Genomic DNA, 17,705 nt, shown 5'->3' with positions numbered 1-17,705 from the left:
GGCGGGATCGGTGTCATCTTGCACACCCCACGTTGACCCCACAGACCCAAGGGGTGTTACCAAAATGTGTTCCAAAGCATATTTCTTTCTGTACTTTCTTAAACAGCTATTACACGAGAGAAGGCTTCTAAATAGTAATATATAAATCTGCATCTCCTGTGTTGAGCAGGTGTCTCTTTCAGGGCTCTGTAGAGTCTCCGTGGTTTTCATGTGCATTTTGGAAATTCTGGACTACAGTGCCACATCTTGGGGAATGCAGGAACTTTAATAAACGTGGGAACATGTTCCATGCTGTACTTTTTAAAATGGGGAACCTAGCTTGTGACTGGGCCTGCCAAGCGGCTGCCAGAGGGAGGCGTTCAGGGACATGCCTTCACGTCAGGACGGCGCCACTGGCTGAATGCGCTGCTGATCGTGAAAGGTGCCAGCAGATTTCCACGCCGGAGAACTGCTTATGCCGTGGTCACAGAGTGATACGTTTCTGCTTTTGATGCCTTTCTTCGCCCATCCTAATGTTCAGACCAGGAATGACTCGGAAATCTTTCTGCTGCGATCAGTCTTTCTGCCTCTGGAGGGAAAGACTGTCTTCTACGGATTTCTGTGTCCCCTGTGCATTAAACGGCGGATGAACAGTCAGTGAGCCCTTGTTCAGTTATTGAGCTGACATTAGTTAAAACTTTTGGTTCGGCTCCTTGGTGATTTAATTTGGTTTTTTAAAGCCTCTGATTGATTCCCTTTACCGCTCACCTAGTGCCATTGAAGATGTGCAAACCAACTCTTCCTCCCCACCCAGAGGAGACAGGCGTGCACACTGCTTCGCAGGTTAGCGGGGGCCTCCCTCCCTGGGGCCCGTGTGAAGCGAGTCAAGCGTGGAACTAGGGACGGACGAGGCTCTGGTGCAGCCCCCCTGCCAGTGAGGGTGTACACGCGGCCACCAGCACCCCCGCATGCCCACCAGCACCCGTGTGGACCCGGTCAGGGCGAGACAGGGAAGAGGACCTGTTTTATGAAGTTGTATGGTATCCTACCAACTGGTTCCCCCGGGCTCGAGGCCCAAAGTCAAAAGTGGGATGTAAAGTATTGAGTGAGGCTTTCACAGGAGGGAGCTCTGTTTCCTTGTTCAGGTGTTTGGACAAAACATCAGGCTATTTTAAAGTGGGACGAAATACTCCGGGTTGTCCCGCAGACGGCATCTCCTTAGCTCCTAGTTCTGTGCTTCTGGCTTTCTTACATCTCTGAAATCAGAGGCTAGAGATGAAACTGTCGTCACCCTACGGCACTGGCCTGTGAAGAGTGCCATGTGCAGAGAGGCCGCCGCCTCCACGCTGACCTCCGGCCTGCACACGCGCCCACCCCGTGGCTTTGTCTCGCGGAGCCTGGCTACTCAGCTGCCTCCCTGTCTCTCGGGGGTCAGGGTGCATCAGGTCCTGCTCTGTCTTGTTTATTTGCACTAAAAGCGAGATTGCTTGAGGTTTATTCTCACGAAAAGTTAGAAAGTGGGAGCCTGTCCTTTTCCCAGGTGAGGTGCCTGGTGTGAACCCCGTGGTCTGCACGTGGCCCTTCACCCTTGCTGTCCCTCGGCCTGGGCGGAGGCCAGGGCAGGGAGCCTCTCACCGGAAGCGCTGAGCGTCCCCGGAGGCCACTTCCTTGGGCTTCCTGTCACTTTAGCCACCTGGCTTTGAGACGACACGGTGTTTTCTTAATTTTACTTCTCAGTGGTCACTATCCATGTTTTTAGTGCCACCAGGTAAAATTCATTCCTAACCGGACACAGAACTTGATGTGAACATTTATTATATTGCCATTGATTCTTATTCTTAAGTTTCTGCTCCTTGTGGCTGATTAATTTAACAAATGTCATCCGATGACTAACTTTGGGGAAGGAATGTCGCTGGGAAGCCATAGCAGAAACACTGCTAAACAATTTCGCATCAAGTCTTCTGTGACAGCTGTGGGGTTGCTAGCCCAAGAGCATTTTGAATTATCAAACTATAAGAAATTGAATTTATTATTTTGTTACTGGTTTTTCTTCTTTTAAAAATATTTTTAAGCACTTTATTTTTTAAGAGCAGTTTTAGGTTTACAGCAAAATTGAGAGGACAGCACAGAGATTCCCGCACACTCCCAGCCTCCATGGCAGCACAGCCCCCTCGTGGTCTGTGTCCCCCACCAGGGTGGTGCTTTTTTTTTCTAACCAGGGTTGAACCTACACTGACACATCGTCATCACCCGAAGTCCACAGTTTAAGGGTTCACTCTCGGCGTTGTATGTTCCGTGGGTTTGGACAGGTGCGTAATGACGTGTAGCCTTCATTGTAACGTCACACTTGGTATTTTCTGTGCCCCGCCTCAGCACTCCCCCTCCCCTAACCCCTGGCAGCCACGGATCTTTTACTGTCTCCATCACTGTGCCTTTTCCAGAACGTCAGCTGAAATCATGCAGGCTGCAGCCTCTGAGATGGGTGTCTTTCACTTGGTGAAACCCGCTTGAAGTTCCTCCATGTCCTTCCATGGTTTGGTAGCTGGTTTCTTTTTCAGTGCTGGATCATATTCCACTGTGTTGGTGTACCAAATACTTGTTTTCAAAATTGTTTTCTCAAACAGTATGTTTACCTCGTAGGCATCCTGCACACCTCCCTGGTTCTCTCCATGGTATAAAGCAGACCACAAAAAAAACTTCCGTAAGTCGTGACTTTGTTTTCCAGAAATTTTATATATGACACATAGATGAGACCATGAAGTAGCTAACTCAAATGTCAGCCTTAACTTCACATGCTTGACAGTTTCCTTCAAACGCAGCTCTTGTGGGGCCGTCCTCAGGTTCCGGGAGCGTGTCTCTGCACGGAGCATCTTGGGCTCCTTTTGAAAGCGCATTCAGCACGAAGTTTCTCAGTCATAAGGAAATCCTCTTAGTGTTTGATAACATACTTTACCTCTATTACAAAGCTGCGTCTCTCGGCCTGTGCTGACGTCGAGTCCCTCTGACATCGTGATCACAGCATTCCTAGGGAGGAAGAAGAGCTGGTTCAGAGCAGGAGGAAGCCTTCTGCCCGGGAAGCACCTGGAGCCGTTCCTGGCGTGGGGTTTGTGCTGAACAAGCATTAGTGCTGTTGTTTACATGTACATATTTTCTCACAAAGGTAATTAATTGGCAGTTTTTCTTTTTGCATTCACTTTGTTCAAATGAGCAGTGACTTTGGGTGTGTTTAGGATGTTAATAAATACCTTTTCAGAACTGCTGTATGTAAATGACATTGCCACCCAGAATATGCACTTTGTAAGACACTTGAGGGACTGGGATGTGAATTTAGGCATATAGAACCGTGCTCCAGGTACCCTAACTAATGCCAAATTTCGCAGTGACTGAGAAGGGTCTGGTCAAATCATCAGTGTGCCACAGCCATGTTAGCACCGCTAAACAGTAACTCCCTGGCCGGCTGTTTCGTGATCACCATTCTCGGCAGGGAGTGCTGGAGTCTTTGTGCCACTGATTTTTTTGGAGCCAAAAAATTTAAGAAAACAAAGCCCATATTGGGGGAGTGAGCCGGGGCAGGACTGAGGTGGGCACAGGCGCTGGGGAGCCCTCCCTGGAGATGGTGACCACGCGCGAGCCGAGCCCAGGAGCCTCCTGGAGGGAGGGACACACGTAAACACCCCGACCCGGGCCTGGCTCTGTCCCCAGTCCAGCCCCGACGGCAGCTTTCCCACCTTCATTTGCGTCTTCTGACCCACAGCGAGGACCTGAGGACCTGGAGGAAAGGTAGGGGTGGGGGTGGGGGTGGGGAGGGCTCCCCAAGAGCGAGAGGCCGAGAGAGGGGAGGGAGGCGCCCGCGAGCTCTGGGCCGTTTCCTCCTCGTGGGTTTGTGATCCACATCCCCCTTCATTGGGATAATACTTGCAAACTCAGGAAACAGAAAACTGCAGCTGACTTTCAGACGGACTCACCTTTCCCACTCTTACTGTTCTCTGGCCTTACGTCTTCTCTGGGGAGGGGACACGGCTTTGTCCCCCGGCCGCCGTGTTACCGTGTGGCCTGTCGGCAGCTGGTCTCTGTGCTGCCGGAAAGGGCCGTGCTGGGGGCGGACAGGGCTTTTCTTCAGGGTTAACTGAGTGCAGCTGAAAACAGGCCCCATGCTGTGAAAAAGCCTCGTCCATCGTCCATCCGTGGCCAGAAGCCAGGAGTAAGCCACAACAGGAGGTGGCCTGCAGCTTGACAGCAGGGACCCAGCCCTGCACCGGGCTGTTTTCACGTGACTCTCACGAGCCTAACTTAACGTAGGTTCTTGATTTCAGTTTGGGTTAACGGCCTGATTTTACATCCTCGTAGAAGCCCCCAGAACGATGATGGTGTCGAACATGGAGAGAGCTGCACTTCCTGGTTAAGGACAGGAAAAGCCTAGAAAAAGTCAAAACATTTTCCCAGTGTTGGCAAAAAACCAAACTACGTCAGAATCAAAACTCCTGTGCTGTCTTTCTGTCCTGAAGCACCTTCAGAAACTAGCACAGTGCTTAGCCAGGTGTCTGCTCTGGGCGTAGTTAGGAGGCACCAGGAAGTCCTTGTGGGTTTTCAAGAAGATGACAGTAACATTCCTGATGCACAAGATCGGTCGGGTCCCTGGGCTGGGAGTGGGCCACGTTTGTGGATCACAAGGCAGTGGAACCCACAGAATTCGGAGCAGTTCTGGGCTGTTAGGGGCGATGTTTCTCAGTGCTGTCTAGCTGAAGGAACGTGGGAATTAAATTCGGCAAATCAACCCAAACTTCAAGTTCAGTCACCATCTTAATTTTTTAAACCCATATTTATCTTGAAATATGACGTGTGTACTGTGAAGTGGAAAGAGTATGTATTGTTTGCAAAGAGCTATGAAGCAGACATGTGTAAGCAACACCTGGGTCGAGATGAGAAACACGGCCAGGCTTCGCTGAGCCCCTCCCGTCCGCACTCCTCCCGACCCGACTCAGGTCAGGCCCACCCCACCCTGCTCCGGTGGACTACACAGCGTGCTTTGGGTTGGCCGCTTTTGAGATTCATATAAATGGAACCATGGCTCGTGCTGTTTTGTCATTTGTCATTCGAAAGCGTGGTTGTGCGATTCATGCAAATCGTTGCACGTAGTTTACTGTGTAGTATTCCACTGCAGGAAAATTCAGCGTTTTTCATCCATTCAGTGGGTGGGCACATGCTCATTTCCACTCCCGGGCTGTTACAGTTAACGCTGCTGTGAACATTTTCCTGCGCTGCGTGGAGGAGCCCGAGGTTTGTTTTGGCTGTGGAATTTCTGTGTCTTGTGTACCTTCAGCTGTATTCCAGATGATGCCAGACCCCGTTCACAGTTGATCACACCAGTTTGTACTCCCATCAGCCGTGTGAGTTCCCTTTGCTCTGCGTGCCTGTTGACGCGATGTGGTCGCTTTAAAATTTTTGCCGTTCTGATGAGCACAATGTCGAGGTATTACTTTAATTACTCTAATTATTAATAAGCACATTTTTATTGTTTGTTGACCATTTGGTTTATTGACCATTTGTATTTCCTGTGTCATGAAGTTGTTCAATCTTTTTGCCTGTACTTATGTTTTCTCTCTTTTTTTTTAATTGATTCTTAGGAATTTTTCTGTATTCAGAATATAAATTCTTGGTTCATTTATGTGCCTTGAAATGGTCTCTCCCATCCTGTGTCTTGCTTTATTCTGTTTGTTTTGGTTTTTATTTTCTTTGTCTTTTTTTTTACCGTTGAGATGTAAATCACATGCAGTAAAATGCAGACCTTGCAAATGAATGGCTCAGCGGCTGGCCCTGCACCTTGCGAGCACCACCCAGTTGAAGATTCAGGACATTCTCTTCCCCTGCAAGGCTCCTTTGTGCCCCTCCTCACCCAGGGCCAATCCCCAGAGCTGTTCTGACTTCTCTTGTGTTTTCCCTCTGTGGTTAGTGGGTTTTGTGTCTTGTTGAAGACCCTGAGGTTACGGCCATTCTCTTCTGTGTTCATCTAAAAGCTTTATAGCTTTGCCTTTCTCATTTAGATCTATAATCAGTCAGAAGTTGATTCATATTTATGGGGTGCAGCAGGGGCTAGGATTTTTTCCTTTCCCCCTACAGTTATGCAGTTGTCCCAGCCTTACAGTTTCCTTTCACCGGTGGCTCTGTAGGGCCACTTTGTCATACGTCATTGTCCCGCAGGCATGAGTCCGCTTCTGGCTCTCTGTTCACTGTTCAGAACGTTGATCTCGCCCTCTTTCCCAGCATGGGGCTCTCTTAATTACTATGATGTTATCATCTTGATAGTAGGTAGACGAAATTGTGGGTGATAACCAGTCTTTCATACATATTCCTTCCTGTATTTCTGGGTTGGTCCGTTCAGCAGGTTTTTCTGAAGTACCTGCTGTGCTGTGTGCTGGCATTGTCCAGACCTGCAGGCCCCCCATCCTGGACTCCCGACTTGCTGGGAGCTGCTGGGGGCAGGGGGGAAGGGCGAGGGAGGAGATGTGAGCCAGCACAGCCTGGCCACCCTTAGAGTAGCTCATCCCCTGGGGACGAGTGGCGTTTGGACCAAGGAGAGTGATCACAGGTGCTCAGGCAGCCAGCACGTGCGACGTGAAAAAGCTCCCTGACCCTCTGGTGCCTGCGTGCCTTGTCTGAAACCCGCCAGAAGCCCCGCACTGTCTGTGTTCTTCGTTTCAGCCTTCGTGTCTGAAGAGCTGTTTCTGACTGGCTGTGCTTCACTCATCTCGAAATCGTTAGTCCTAAATCAACAGTAATCTTCCATAATTTAGACTCGATGAACTATCTTTCTACTCCGAATTTTAATTCCATTTTGAAATGTCTCTTAATTCCAAAGATGTTCTGCTTAAGTAGATACTCTAACTGGTGTCTGTCAACTTATTTTATCTTCTGAGATTTCTCTGAAGGGAAAGGGACTCTGTTTCAAGAAACATGAAACCGGCCATTCCTTTCACTGCTCTGTGGGCAGACTGACCCCTGCGTCTCTCCTCCTCAGCCAGGGTCGCTCCCGAGGGCTTGGGAGCTGCGTCCTAACCCAGGCCCGACCATGTCAGGTCGTGTGACCTCGGGCGAGGCATTTCCCGTCGGCAGGCTGGGATGACGCCGCCTGCCGCGTGGCGTGTCCGCGAGGATGGAGTACTTTCTGTGAGTGCCTGCGACACCCCGACAAGTGCTGTACCTCCCAGGGCCGTGGGAGCCACTGCTGTTACATTTATTATTATTACTGTTACTACCGTATGCAGATAAATGGGCAATCTTGGCTTATTTGAGAGACACTGTAATGCCTCGTTTGAAGCTTTTTTACGGTGAAGGTAGAAGCTCATTCGAGGCAGCAATTCCCTTATCCCAAGGAGTACAGAGTGCTGAATAAATGTCCTTGCCTGGGAGCCGGGCCTTGGGCTCCTTGCGGCCCTGCTGCGCTCCCGCTGGCCTCTCGGGACCCAGTGGCCTCAGGTTGCATCACCCCTAGGCTTGGCCAGCCCACTTCGCGGTGACCCTGGTGCGAGCTGAGGGGCACTGAGGCAGACGTTCATTGTGTCCAGAAGCCTCTCTCTGACGAGGTCCCCCTGCAGCCCAGAGGCTGACGTTGTACAGCGCAGGGTGTCCACGTGCACATGGTTGGTCACCTCTCACAGCTCGGGTCTGACTGAAGAGCTGGCTGAGTGGCTGGAGGCCGGGCTCCAGGGAGCGTTCGTCAGCAGGGATTTAAAACCTCCCCCATCCTGTGCGCGCAGGAGCTGCAGCGACTGACACGGGTGTCCCCGCACACAGGTGAGTGCGCGTCCTAGGACTCAGAGGATTACGCGGGGACAGGAGAGTGAGCAGGGGCACGAGGGAGGGAGGGTCATGGGGAGGAGGGACCCCCGACAGGACAGGCCCCCAGGGGGTGCCTCCTGCTCCGTGCAGTGAGCATCTGCTGCGCGCCAGGCGTGTGGCTGGCTCTCTGCTGCACACGTTACGTGCAGTGGCTCGTTCAGAGTCTCCAAAGTGACATTGGAGTCCTGCCCCACATACAGATGGAACCACTTGGTGGCCGGGAGCCCCTTTAGTGTGGTTGAAGTCAGAAGTGGCGGTGGTGGCTTCTGATCCTGAAACCTGTCGTGTGGGGCGGATGCCGACTGACTGCCGCGCACCACGCTGTGCTTTTAAGTGGTGAGAAAAATCGATTCCAGAATGTGTAATGGACAAAATTAGTTTCTTAGCTGGAGGATCCTTCACCACAAGCCCCACAGATGTGAGGCACCTGCGCACACGGTCCTCGCCCGGCCACAGCAGCTTGGGAGTAGGGAGCGTGGTGACGTGTGGCCCGGGAGCAGGGTGTCGTCTCCCCAGCTGGCACCGCCAGCCTGACAGGCTCAGCTGGGGTCTGGGAGCTCGTGCCCAGCCAGGGTCCAGACCGAGGACGTGGCTCCATGGTTCTCTGTCCACGTGACGACCCCGAGGAGACGGGGAAGATGGAAAGATGGCTCAGGCTTCCTGGAGGGGAGGAGGCCTTAAAGTTGTGACTCCCTGGTCTCTCCCTTTAAACAGTCAGTTTATGGAAGTAAGTGGTGCACACCAAGGACAGTGAATGTAGCCTTTGTTTCAAAATCATTAAGAGACAATTTGGGCTATCCACAGAGATAAGGTTTCTCTGGTTGACACGCGTGTGTTATGGTATTTCTGTCAGAATTCAGCAGTGCTTCACTGGGCCTTTGATGTTCCAGTTCCCCAGGGATTTCAAGGCCGAAAAGCAGCCTCAGCTGTCAAAGCCATGGTGCTTCTGGGGTGACTTTCCCTCGAAAAAGAGCGAAACTCTGCTCCTTCTTGTGACACTACCTGTACTCAAGTATCATGTTACGTTCTTCAGAATGTGACTTGTCATGTACAGATTTGACAATTTCTTTTTTCCCCACCCTCTTCTGTTAGCTTTTTTTTTTTAACTGAATTCAGTTAACAGCTGTTAATTGGCAAATGAGAGAGTCCACGTCCACTGACTTGTAGATACTGCTATGATGTATTACAAAGCCTGGAACAGCACATACCGACACGACACTGAGACACTTGAACCACAGATGTGCCCTCGTATTAAAATGCAAAAATGCGGAGGGAAATCAGATCCCAGACAGACCAGCAATTTGGAGGAGGTGGGGGGGCCTGAGTGGGTGGTTTGTGGTGGTGACTGAACACACGATGGTTTTTAGCGTCATGCACGAGGCCGCATACAGGATCTGCGGGATGGAGACCTCAGCTCTGAGTTTCTGAATGAGAAGGGAGTGTGGTTCCGCTGGACGATGGAAAGGCAGGCTGAGAACAGAAGATGATTGTAGCAGACCAGGCAGAGGGAGAATGGAGTTCACAGTGCAGTGGGGTTTCTCCTGGCATTTGGAGATGGGGTAACCGATGCGGCAGAAATGGGTGGCACTTTGCAGAGGAAGATTGACAGTACTTTTCAGGTTTGTTTCCTCCACGAGGACTTTTCTTGTCTGCCCTCCCTCCCTATTCCGTCTTCACAGGTAAGCTGCCACCCTCGCGCCGCTGCCCGCAGCCCAGTGCCTCCTTGGCCCTGGAGCTGTGAGCTCTTCTTCTCGCACCGTCCTCGCTCACATGCCCTCTTGGGCGAGTCCCTCCTCCAGAGCAGGGGCCTCGTGGAGCCCAGGGTTCCCTGGGCAGCAGGTGGGGAAATGCCCTTTTCTAACCCTTGCAGAGCAAAGCAGAGGCTGGTTCAGACTCCCGCAGACGGGGCAGGAGAACCGGCCCACCGGGAGCAGGGCCCGGCCGTGCGCGGTCTCTGCCCTGCGTGGCTGGGAGTGAGGCCCGACCCGTCATCTCAGCAGAAGGGGAGCCATCCTTCTTCCCGTGTCACCTTCTGGGCGTCTTTCGTCTTTGGCTGACGGAAACCGGCACGTGTTGGAGTGTTTTGATCGTCGGCAGCGTAAAGCATCTTCAGGGCAGTTTTAAAGCTGAACTGCTGCTTCGCGCTCTGAAGAGTTCCGCAGCTTTACCGTGGTCTCAGAAGATACTAGTTTAGACATGGAGGTCATTTACTGAGCACCCTCACCTGGAGGAGAGTCTTGTCGTGACGTGGCGGGTAATTACGGGGTTTTGCGGAAGCCTCCTGAGTTAGGCCTGCCTGCCGGGGACCAGCTTGTCCGAGGTTTGTGGTGTGCGTGCTGTGCCCCGCTGAGCGTCAGGCGGTGCACACTCCCTGCCCATCAATGGGTTTGTCGTCTAAAAATGATTTTTCAAAGTATCCTGGGAGCAAAAATTAAATATAGGTATTATATATGGTCCCCACATTTGTTACACGTACATTGCGTATGTGATGTGAAACGTAGATGCATACATTGCACCTCTGCAGATGTACTGTGTGAAAAGCACCAATGTGTAGACGTTACACACACAGTTTACGTATATACACGCAAGTCAGTAAAGTCTTTTCACAGTTTAATTGTTTTAATTTAAATAGTATATGGTTTTCAATGCCAGTACTTATAAAAGTTCATTCAGCGAACATTTCTTGGTTCCTTCCATGTTCTAGGCCAGAGTTTGGCAAACCTTTTCTGAGGGGGGTTAAATTTAGTAAGTATTTTTAGCTTTGCGAGCCCTCCTGTCCCTGCCACGACTCTCCAGCTCAGCCCCTGCAGCGGGAAGGCGGACACAGACAGTTCACAGGTGCATGGGCGAGGCTGTGTGCCAATAAAACTTTCATTTATTGTAGATTCTGGTTTGAATTTCAGATAATTTTCATATGTCACGAATTAGTGTTCTTTGATTCTGCCCCCCCCCCCACCCAATGATTTAAAAATAAAAACCATTTTCAACTTGCAGCCATGCAAAGACACGGGCCATAATTTGCCAGCCCGCGTTCTCAGGAGTCTTCTCGACGTAGAGCAGTGACCAGGACAGAGTCCTCGCCGTTCCTGGGCCTGCGTCCTAGCAGCCTGGAGGGCTTCAGGCAGCGCTGCTTGTGTGCCTGAAAGCACGTCTGGTTGGATGGAGTCTCAGCAGGCAGCTCCAGTTTTCAAATTTTAAGTCAGCTGACTTGACTTTCAAAGTGAGTTTGGCACAGGAATCTGCTGGTTAGTAATACTGTCGTGAGACTCCTTCCTCCGGGCCATGCCACCTCCCAGCCTCCATCCCTCTGCCCTGCCCTGTCTCATCCCCTAAGGGGCACAACGCTGCAGGGACCTGGGGCTCTTCGAGTCCCGGTGCACGGCTGACACACACACACACCAAGTGTTGTGTCCAGGAGCTGGCCGGACTGCCCAGTGCTCACCCTGGTGCGGATGGCAGGGTTCTTTGAAGGCAGTTTTACAACAGACAGGCTCATGCTTTCTGTTTGCAGTCGCTATGGAAACTTCTGAAGCTCCCTTTCTACAGCTAAGCAGACAATACAGCACTTCAAGTGCTGGTGGGATTACGGACTTGAGAAGATGTTTGATTTTCTCTCCTACTCTTTCTTCCCTCCTGTCTCTTTAGAGAGGGAACAAGAGGGCGCTGTGAATATTAACTGGGACTCGCTTTAATCTCCCCTGTGACACGGAGGGCTGTCGCGGTCCGCTGGCCGCCCCGGGCTCAGCCTTTCACGGCCCCCTAACGAGGCGACTCATGCATATTCATGAGCCAGGCTTCAGCGTTAGACACAGTTCGCAGGGGCTGCATTTCGGTGCTTCTCTTTTCTACACAAATGTTATGAAGGGAACAGCTATTAAAATTCGGGTTTGTGATTATTATTAAGTCCGAGGCCCTAGACGGTGGTGCTAGAATGTTCTCACTGGAAATAGAGGCAAAGGGGCGGACCTTTGTGTGGTGTTTAATTTGTAGACAGATGGTGCGAACCCCAGAATGCCGGTGCTCACTGAGGGTGGGGACGCGGGGCAGACCTTCCCTGTCTGCCCCACAAAGGCGTGTGTGGCAGCGTGCGGGATTCTGACTTGGTGAGCTGCTCCTTAAAGAGCAGATACAACTCATTCCATCCACAGAAGAATGTGAAACACACGTTGAAGTGAAAAGCATCGAGGGGCTCGCTGTCATTCGTTCCTTATTTCCGATTTTCAGAACGTTGACCCGTCGTGTAGCCACACTCCGCCCGGCCCCAGGCCCTCCACGTGCACACCCTTCTGCCCTCTGAATACCAGTTTGGGAAGAAGACTGCAGTGCCTTTCCTGCTTTGGGCTTCAGTGCTGCTTCTGTTAGGCTGTCCACGTGGTGGCCGTGCCAGAACCAACCTGCTCCTCGTGAAGCCCTCGATTGTCCATTTTGTTCCTGAAGTCGTGCGGACCCAGCTGGGAGCAGCGCCCTGGCGCAGGGCGGTTCCTGGGCGCACGTGGGTCTGCCCGTCAGGAGGACTGTCCTGTAGTTCATTCTCTGTGCTCCTCTTTGCCTACATGTAAAACGGGGACGTGTGCATTTCTCTACAGAAGTGAGCTCCCGAATGCTTTCAGGGTGAAGCACTGTTAAAATGCCGTAGCAGTGTTTTCGCAGGACCTGCGAGCTGTTTCTCCTAGAGGGACATGATTAAAATCCACCCTTTCATCCGCCCGCAGGGGATTTGATTGTCCTGGTGTTTGTTGTCATGGACAGCACAGCCCAGCTTCCTTGCCTGAGTTACACTGCTTTACTTTCATCTAATCTCTCAACCTCACCAAACCCTGAGTCAGGAAACCACACCAAGAACCAGAAGGAAACGCACAGCCCATGTGAGTTACTGTAGTGCCTCCACGCCCGTCCCTGCGCGTGCGCACACGCACACACACACACACACACACACGCACACTCTCTCTCACACTCGGTGAGCGGGAGGTGGCGTTCGCTCGCTGCTCGGACACCCAGCAGACGTTTCCCAGCACCGTGCTTGGAACAGTGGACGGAAAGGTGAGCAGGGCGTCAGACGTGCTTCTGAGGGGTTCTCGGTGGTGGCGAGACAGAGATACAGACAAGTCATCGCCACAGACACGTCAGCAAACATGGTGACAGGCCCCTCTGTCAGGAACTAGACTGCGTGCTGGGGGTGGAGAGATGGGGGTGTGGCCAATAAGCAGGTAGCTACAGGTGCAGCGTGATGGGGGCCAGTGAGAGAGACAATGTTTTGGAAACACGCAGGGAGCGTGCCTGACGGAAGCTGGTGTCGGGGTGGGGGTGGGGGCAGCCAGGACCCGCGGGAGGGCTTCCCGGAGAGGGAGCTGGGCTGCGCACCCTGGGCGAGGGCGAAGGGGCCCCCATCAGGGTCTTGTGTGGGGACAGACAGGTGGCGCCCAGCGTTGTGACATTGCGGGGCCTTCGCAGAGGTCCGGTTTGCCCCATAACTGAAGTGGTCTGACAGTTTGAAGCTCTGGGTGATGGTTCTTTCCTCCCAGGACACGACGTCTGCAGCTGGCAGTGCCAGCTGGCGTCAGATCCCTCGATCACGGGGCCGGCCAGCCCTCCAGCTCTGAGGAGCTTCCAGTGCATTCACAGGAATTCCAGTTTTCTTACTTTCAGTTATATTTAAGTGAATAACCAGGAAAGCGTCAGAAAGAAGCGTTTTGCTCTGTCATTTAACATTGGAGTTATTATACACGTGAACTAAAATTCTCCAGTCTTCCACACTTTCTTCCTAAATTTACCCTCCTGTGCTCACTCCTTCAGTCCGTTCTCACCATCACTGGCTCCTGCTTTGCTGCAGAAAGTGAGGAAGTGAGTTTGTATAATGATGACGTCGTCCAGCCTGAGAAAGTGATGGTAGCGAGTGATTCACTGTTCAGAAATTTACTAATGTGTTGGAAGCTTTTGTCGCCTGGGGTCATTATTTTCTGTCCTGTCACAAAGTGGGGGTTTGGTGATTGTGAGAAAGAGGGAGAAATTTAAACGCACTGAATATTTATATGGATTCATCTCCAGAGAAGAAACGCAGTCTTAGAAAGGACCAGGGCTCGATCAGGAAAGGATGACCGACAAGGTGCGGGATGAGAACAGTCTCCCGCCATGGGGGCAGCTGGTCATAGACTCCTGTCCACTGGGCACCCACGGTTCTTTGCCCTTTGGAAACGGTGAGTCATTTACACTCACAAGTGGCTTTGATGGTGACCCTCCGGAGACCAGGGGTCGTTGGCTGGTCCTCTTCTCTGTGCAGACCTGTGCCCATCCCGGAGGGGCTGGGGCAGCAGGCCAGTGGCAGCTGGTCCGGGGTGAGCTCGGGGTGCTGTCAGGGAGGCCAGAGCTGGCGTGGACCCGCCCCGCCCCGCCCCCGGGAGCCACCGAGGCCCCGCCGGGACTGCGGACCAGCTTGGACCGCGTCCGGGGAGCTAAGATGCAGCCACCAGAAAACACTTCCTGAGCACAAAACTGGTGCGTTTCGGTTGACTGGAGCGGACAGGCTTCTTTTTCACTGTTTTCCTTTGAGGCTGTTGAACTAGGGAGACCCTGTGACTTTGAGGCCTTTCTCTGTGGCTTCCCGCGTTGAGAGGAGGGAGCCAGAGTGTCCAGGCAGCAGCCTCCCCCACTGCGCTGGGGTCTCGGCCACGATCAGAGGCGCTGAGCCTTCCCCGGGGGGCCCGCCTGCTGCCTTCTGGGGGCACAGGTGCCCCGATCCTGACACAGAAGTGCCTGCGTGGGGAGGGCTGGTTTGCCTGCTGCCTCCTGTCTGATGACGGGCAGGAGGCCCCTTGTCACTGGGAGGAGCGCGTGTTCCCCACTGGGCACGGTGTCGCTCCCTCTGAGCCAGCGGAGGGTGCCAGGCCTGCTGTTCTGGGCGCCTCCTGTGTCCCCGGAGCCGGCACCCAGCAGTTTTATTCAGTCTCACAGAATGGCCTGCAGCAGCAGGTCGGTGCTTTCACGAGGCGGGCGCAGCGCTTGGTGACGGCCGGCCAGGCCTCAGAGAGCAAGGCGGTGAGTCCGTCTCTCCGTACGCTGTCGCCCGTCGGCGGTGGAGGACTCGGGGCAGAGCCTGCAGACTAGGGCGGGGGCACAGCGAGGCGCGGGAGGAGGCGCCCTCCCCAGGCGCACAGGGACGCGAACCAGACACAGCAAGTCCCTCAGCGGCCGCTGGCTTCGTCCTTAAAGCGCCGAGTGAGGGGAATTCCATGGCGGCTCCTAGGAAACGATTCTTACTTGCAACTGGGCTTCCTCTAAAGGCGATTTTCTTGTCTGATGCTAACCTGGCGTCTCTGTGACTCACTCTGTAATGCTCTTCCTCCTGCCCTGGTGGCTCCGTGATGTGCTCTCCTGCACACACACAGGCTTGTGTTCATGAACTTCAGGTGTGGCTGCTCTAAGCCTTGGCTTCCTCGTTCGTTCATTCAGTACATCCTGATCAGGTGCCTCCCTGTGCCAGTTGCTGGACACCTCACTCACACACACACAGGACGTACGTGTGCACGTGCGTGTGTTACATCGTTTTCATTATTTCCCACGTTGTGTGCATATTCATAGCACATCCTCGAGAAACGTGTGTTCATGGATTTGCGGTTTTTAGTGTCGCTGTGCCTTCTGCCCCCTTCTCAGTAAAACTCGTGTGAAAAGTTCCAAACAGGAAAGCATGCTGGCAGATTCCTTCACTCTGGTTCCAGTTCTGACCCAGTGGGTCGTGTACGCCATCCGAAACCTCACAGAGGACAACAGCCAAAACCAAGACTTGATTGCAAAGATGGAGGAGCAGGGGCTGGCAGACACGTCCCTCCTTAAAAAAATGGGCTTTGAAGTTGAGAAGAGGGGTGACAAGCTGACTCTGAAGCCTACCAGGGACACGCCTCAGCTGGTGAGTATGCCGCGCCGAGGGGTCGCTCCCTTTCGGTTTGTGGAAAGTGGTCCCCACCCCCCCATCACCTTGGATGTGATGCGGTTCCTTCATGAGAACATGGACGGGGTGTGTTGCCTCCTGTGATGGCAAAAAAAAAAGCCCCAAATTTAATTGCAAATAATTTTCTGCTCAAGCTTCATGCTGCCGTTTTCTTGAAAGAGTTGAAATTTCATACTCATTCTAGGGGAGAAATAGAAAATATATCAGAATTTTCAACGTCTAAAAGCTTCTCATAGAAATTAGGTTTTCTTTAAAAGATAGCTGATGTCGACCCCAGTGAAAAGAACAGAAAACTCCTTGTGTTAAATTGAATGGCTTGTTTCAGTTTTCGCTGTTTATACCGCTGACCAAAAATCTCTGCATTTTTTTTGATGATTCTTGTAAGCAGATCTGTTCCATCTGCCGTTTTGCTTCTTTTTCTTTCCTAGTGAATGAACTCTCCATCCCAAGTCAGAATTTCTGGAATCTGTTTCCGTGGATTTTTCATCTTCTGCAGTGTGTGAGATTGCAGGTGTTTGAAGCCTTCTTTAGTGCCCGTTCAGGAACATGTGAATCTTTTAGACAATAGCGTTACGTGTGTGTAAGCTTAAAAGTGAAGTAACGTGAGTTTTCTGTTGTTTCCTTGCTTTAAAACATAGCCGTCTGGTTTGCCTTCGTCCCGTGGAGGCCGTGTGCGTTCAGCGAGGTGTCGCGCTCGCTGTGGCGCAGGTGGTGATCCCTCGCGTTAAGCGCACGTCCCTTACTTGGCAAAGATGGCTTGCTGGGTCCCCCTGCTCCCGCCGGCGGCGACCCGGAGTTGGCCCCCTTCCTTCCATTGTTCCCTTCCTGGGGGCCTTCTGGGCTCCGGCCGCAGCTGAAGTATTTTCTCACTGTGATTAATTCCAGCAATCTCTTTTCAGCCCTTCTGCCTTTCCAAAACATTGACAAGACTCATTTCCAGTTAATTAATTCGAGAGATGCTGAAGAATAGAGGTCCTCCCTCTTCGCTTTAGGTCCCAGGCTGTGTTGTCACCGAGCCCTGTCCCTTTGGAATGTGGCGGGGAGTGAGCTGGGTGAGGGAGCATGTGGGCGATTAACTCTTCTCACGCCGAGTCTCCCGACTTAGCCGTCTGCAGACCATGGTGCTCACGCCAGTGCCTGCGTCTTACCCACCTGCATGCCCCTCCGGGGGAGGAATATTCTGTGGTCGTCTCTGCGTGCAGGGCCCAGCGTTACAGGTGCACAGACTTGAGCACCAGTCTCAGAAAGGCACACCACTCAGTTTTGGCCAGGGCTTCACGGGAATTACAAAAGGAGCTTTGAAGAGCGAGGGTTAACTTGACCTGCGTCTGTCTGTCTTTCTCTCTCTCTCTCCCTTTCTCTCTCTCTACACACACACACACACACACACACACTCAGAGGTGGAACTGGACTGAGCGAGTGCTGACATCTCCGCAACCACCCAGACCATTCATACAGTCAGCCAGGACCCTCGTGGGGGCCCTGTTGTGGAAGCTTTAAACATTCTCTTCTTGAGCAGCCATGTTACCAGACTAAAACATCTAGTCAGATTTTGCACAGTTCCTGGTGAACTTTCCAAAATAAAAGCAGCAGGGACCCCAAACCAGAAGTTTTACCGAAACACAGATTGTTCCAGAGTAAAGTGCCCCTGAGTCTTTGTAGCTGTACTTACAACAATGGCTTTGTAAAAAACCGCTTCAGCATGTGAAGAATGAAATAAAAGCTCTCCCGTGTGCTACCCAGTGTCCTCTGTGTGACTGAAGACACGTGCGCTTCTAGGCTTGTGGTCGTGTGTGAGGCACGTTTATTCGTCCATAAAGAATCCTTTGCAAAATTCAGAATGCACGAAGCCCTTCCCTGGGCCACAGTGAGTTAAAGCACTGTGCTCTGAGTGGCAGCCTGGCCAAAGGGGGAAAGCAGTGGGAGTCCCTCTTTCCTCTTAACAAGT

General features: G+C 52.3%; 1 protein-coding gene across 1 annotated transcript in view; it reads left to right on the top strand.

The window, feature by feature from the left end:
* ATXN10 (ataxin 10) overlaps nucleotides 1-17,495 on the top strand; it is a 150,047-nt gene extending 132,552 nt beyond the window's left edge. Inside the window, exons 11-12 of the mRNA XM_031463434.2 lie at nucleotides 15,528-15,715; nucleotides 16,186-17,495. Coding sequence (XP_031319294.2) covers nucleotides 15,528-15,715; nucleotides 16,186-16,188 — 191 coding nt within the window. The 3' untranslated portion in view covers nucleotides 16,189-17,495. The remainder of the gene's footprint in view (nucleotides 1-15,527; nucleotides 15,716-16,185) is intronic.
* The last annotated feature ends 210 nt before the right edge of the window (nucleotides 17,496-17,705 follow it).

This window comes from Camelus dromedarius, chromosome 11 (genome assembly GCF_036321535.1).
Source record: "Camelus dromedarius isolate mCamDro1 chromosome 11, mCamDro1.pat, whole genome shotgun sequence".
Classification (NCBI taxonomy): Eukaryota; Metazoa; Chordata; class Mammalia; order Artiodactyla; family Camelidae; genus Camelus; species Camelus dromedarius.
This window is presented reverse-complemented; position numbering and strand designations above follow the sequence as displayed.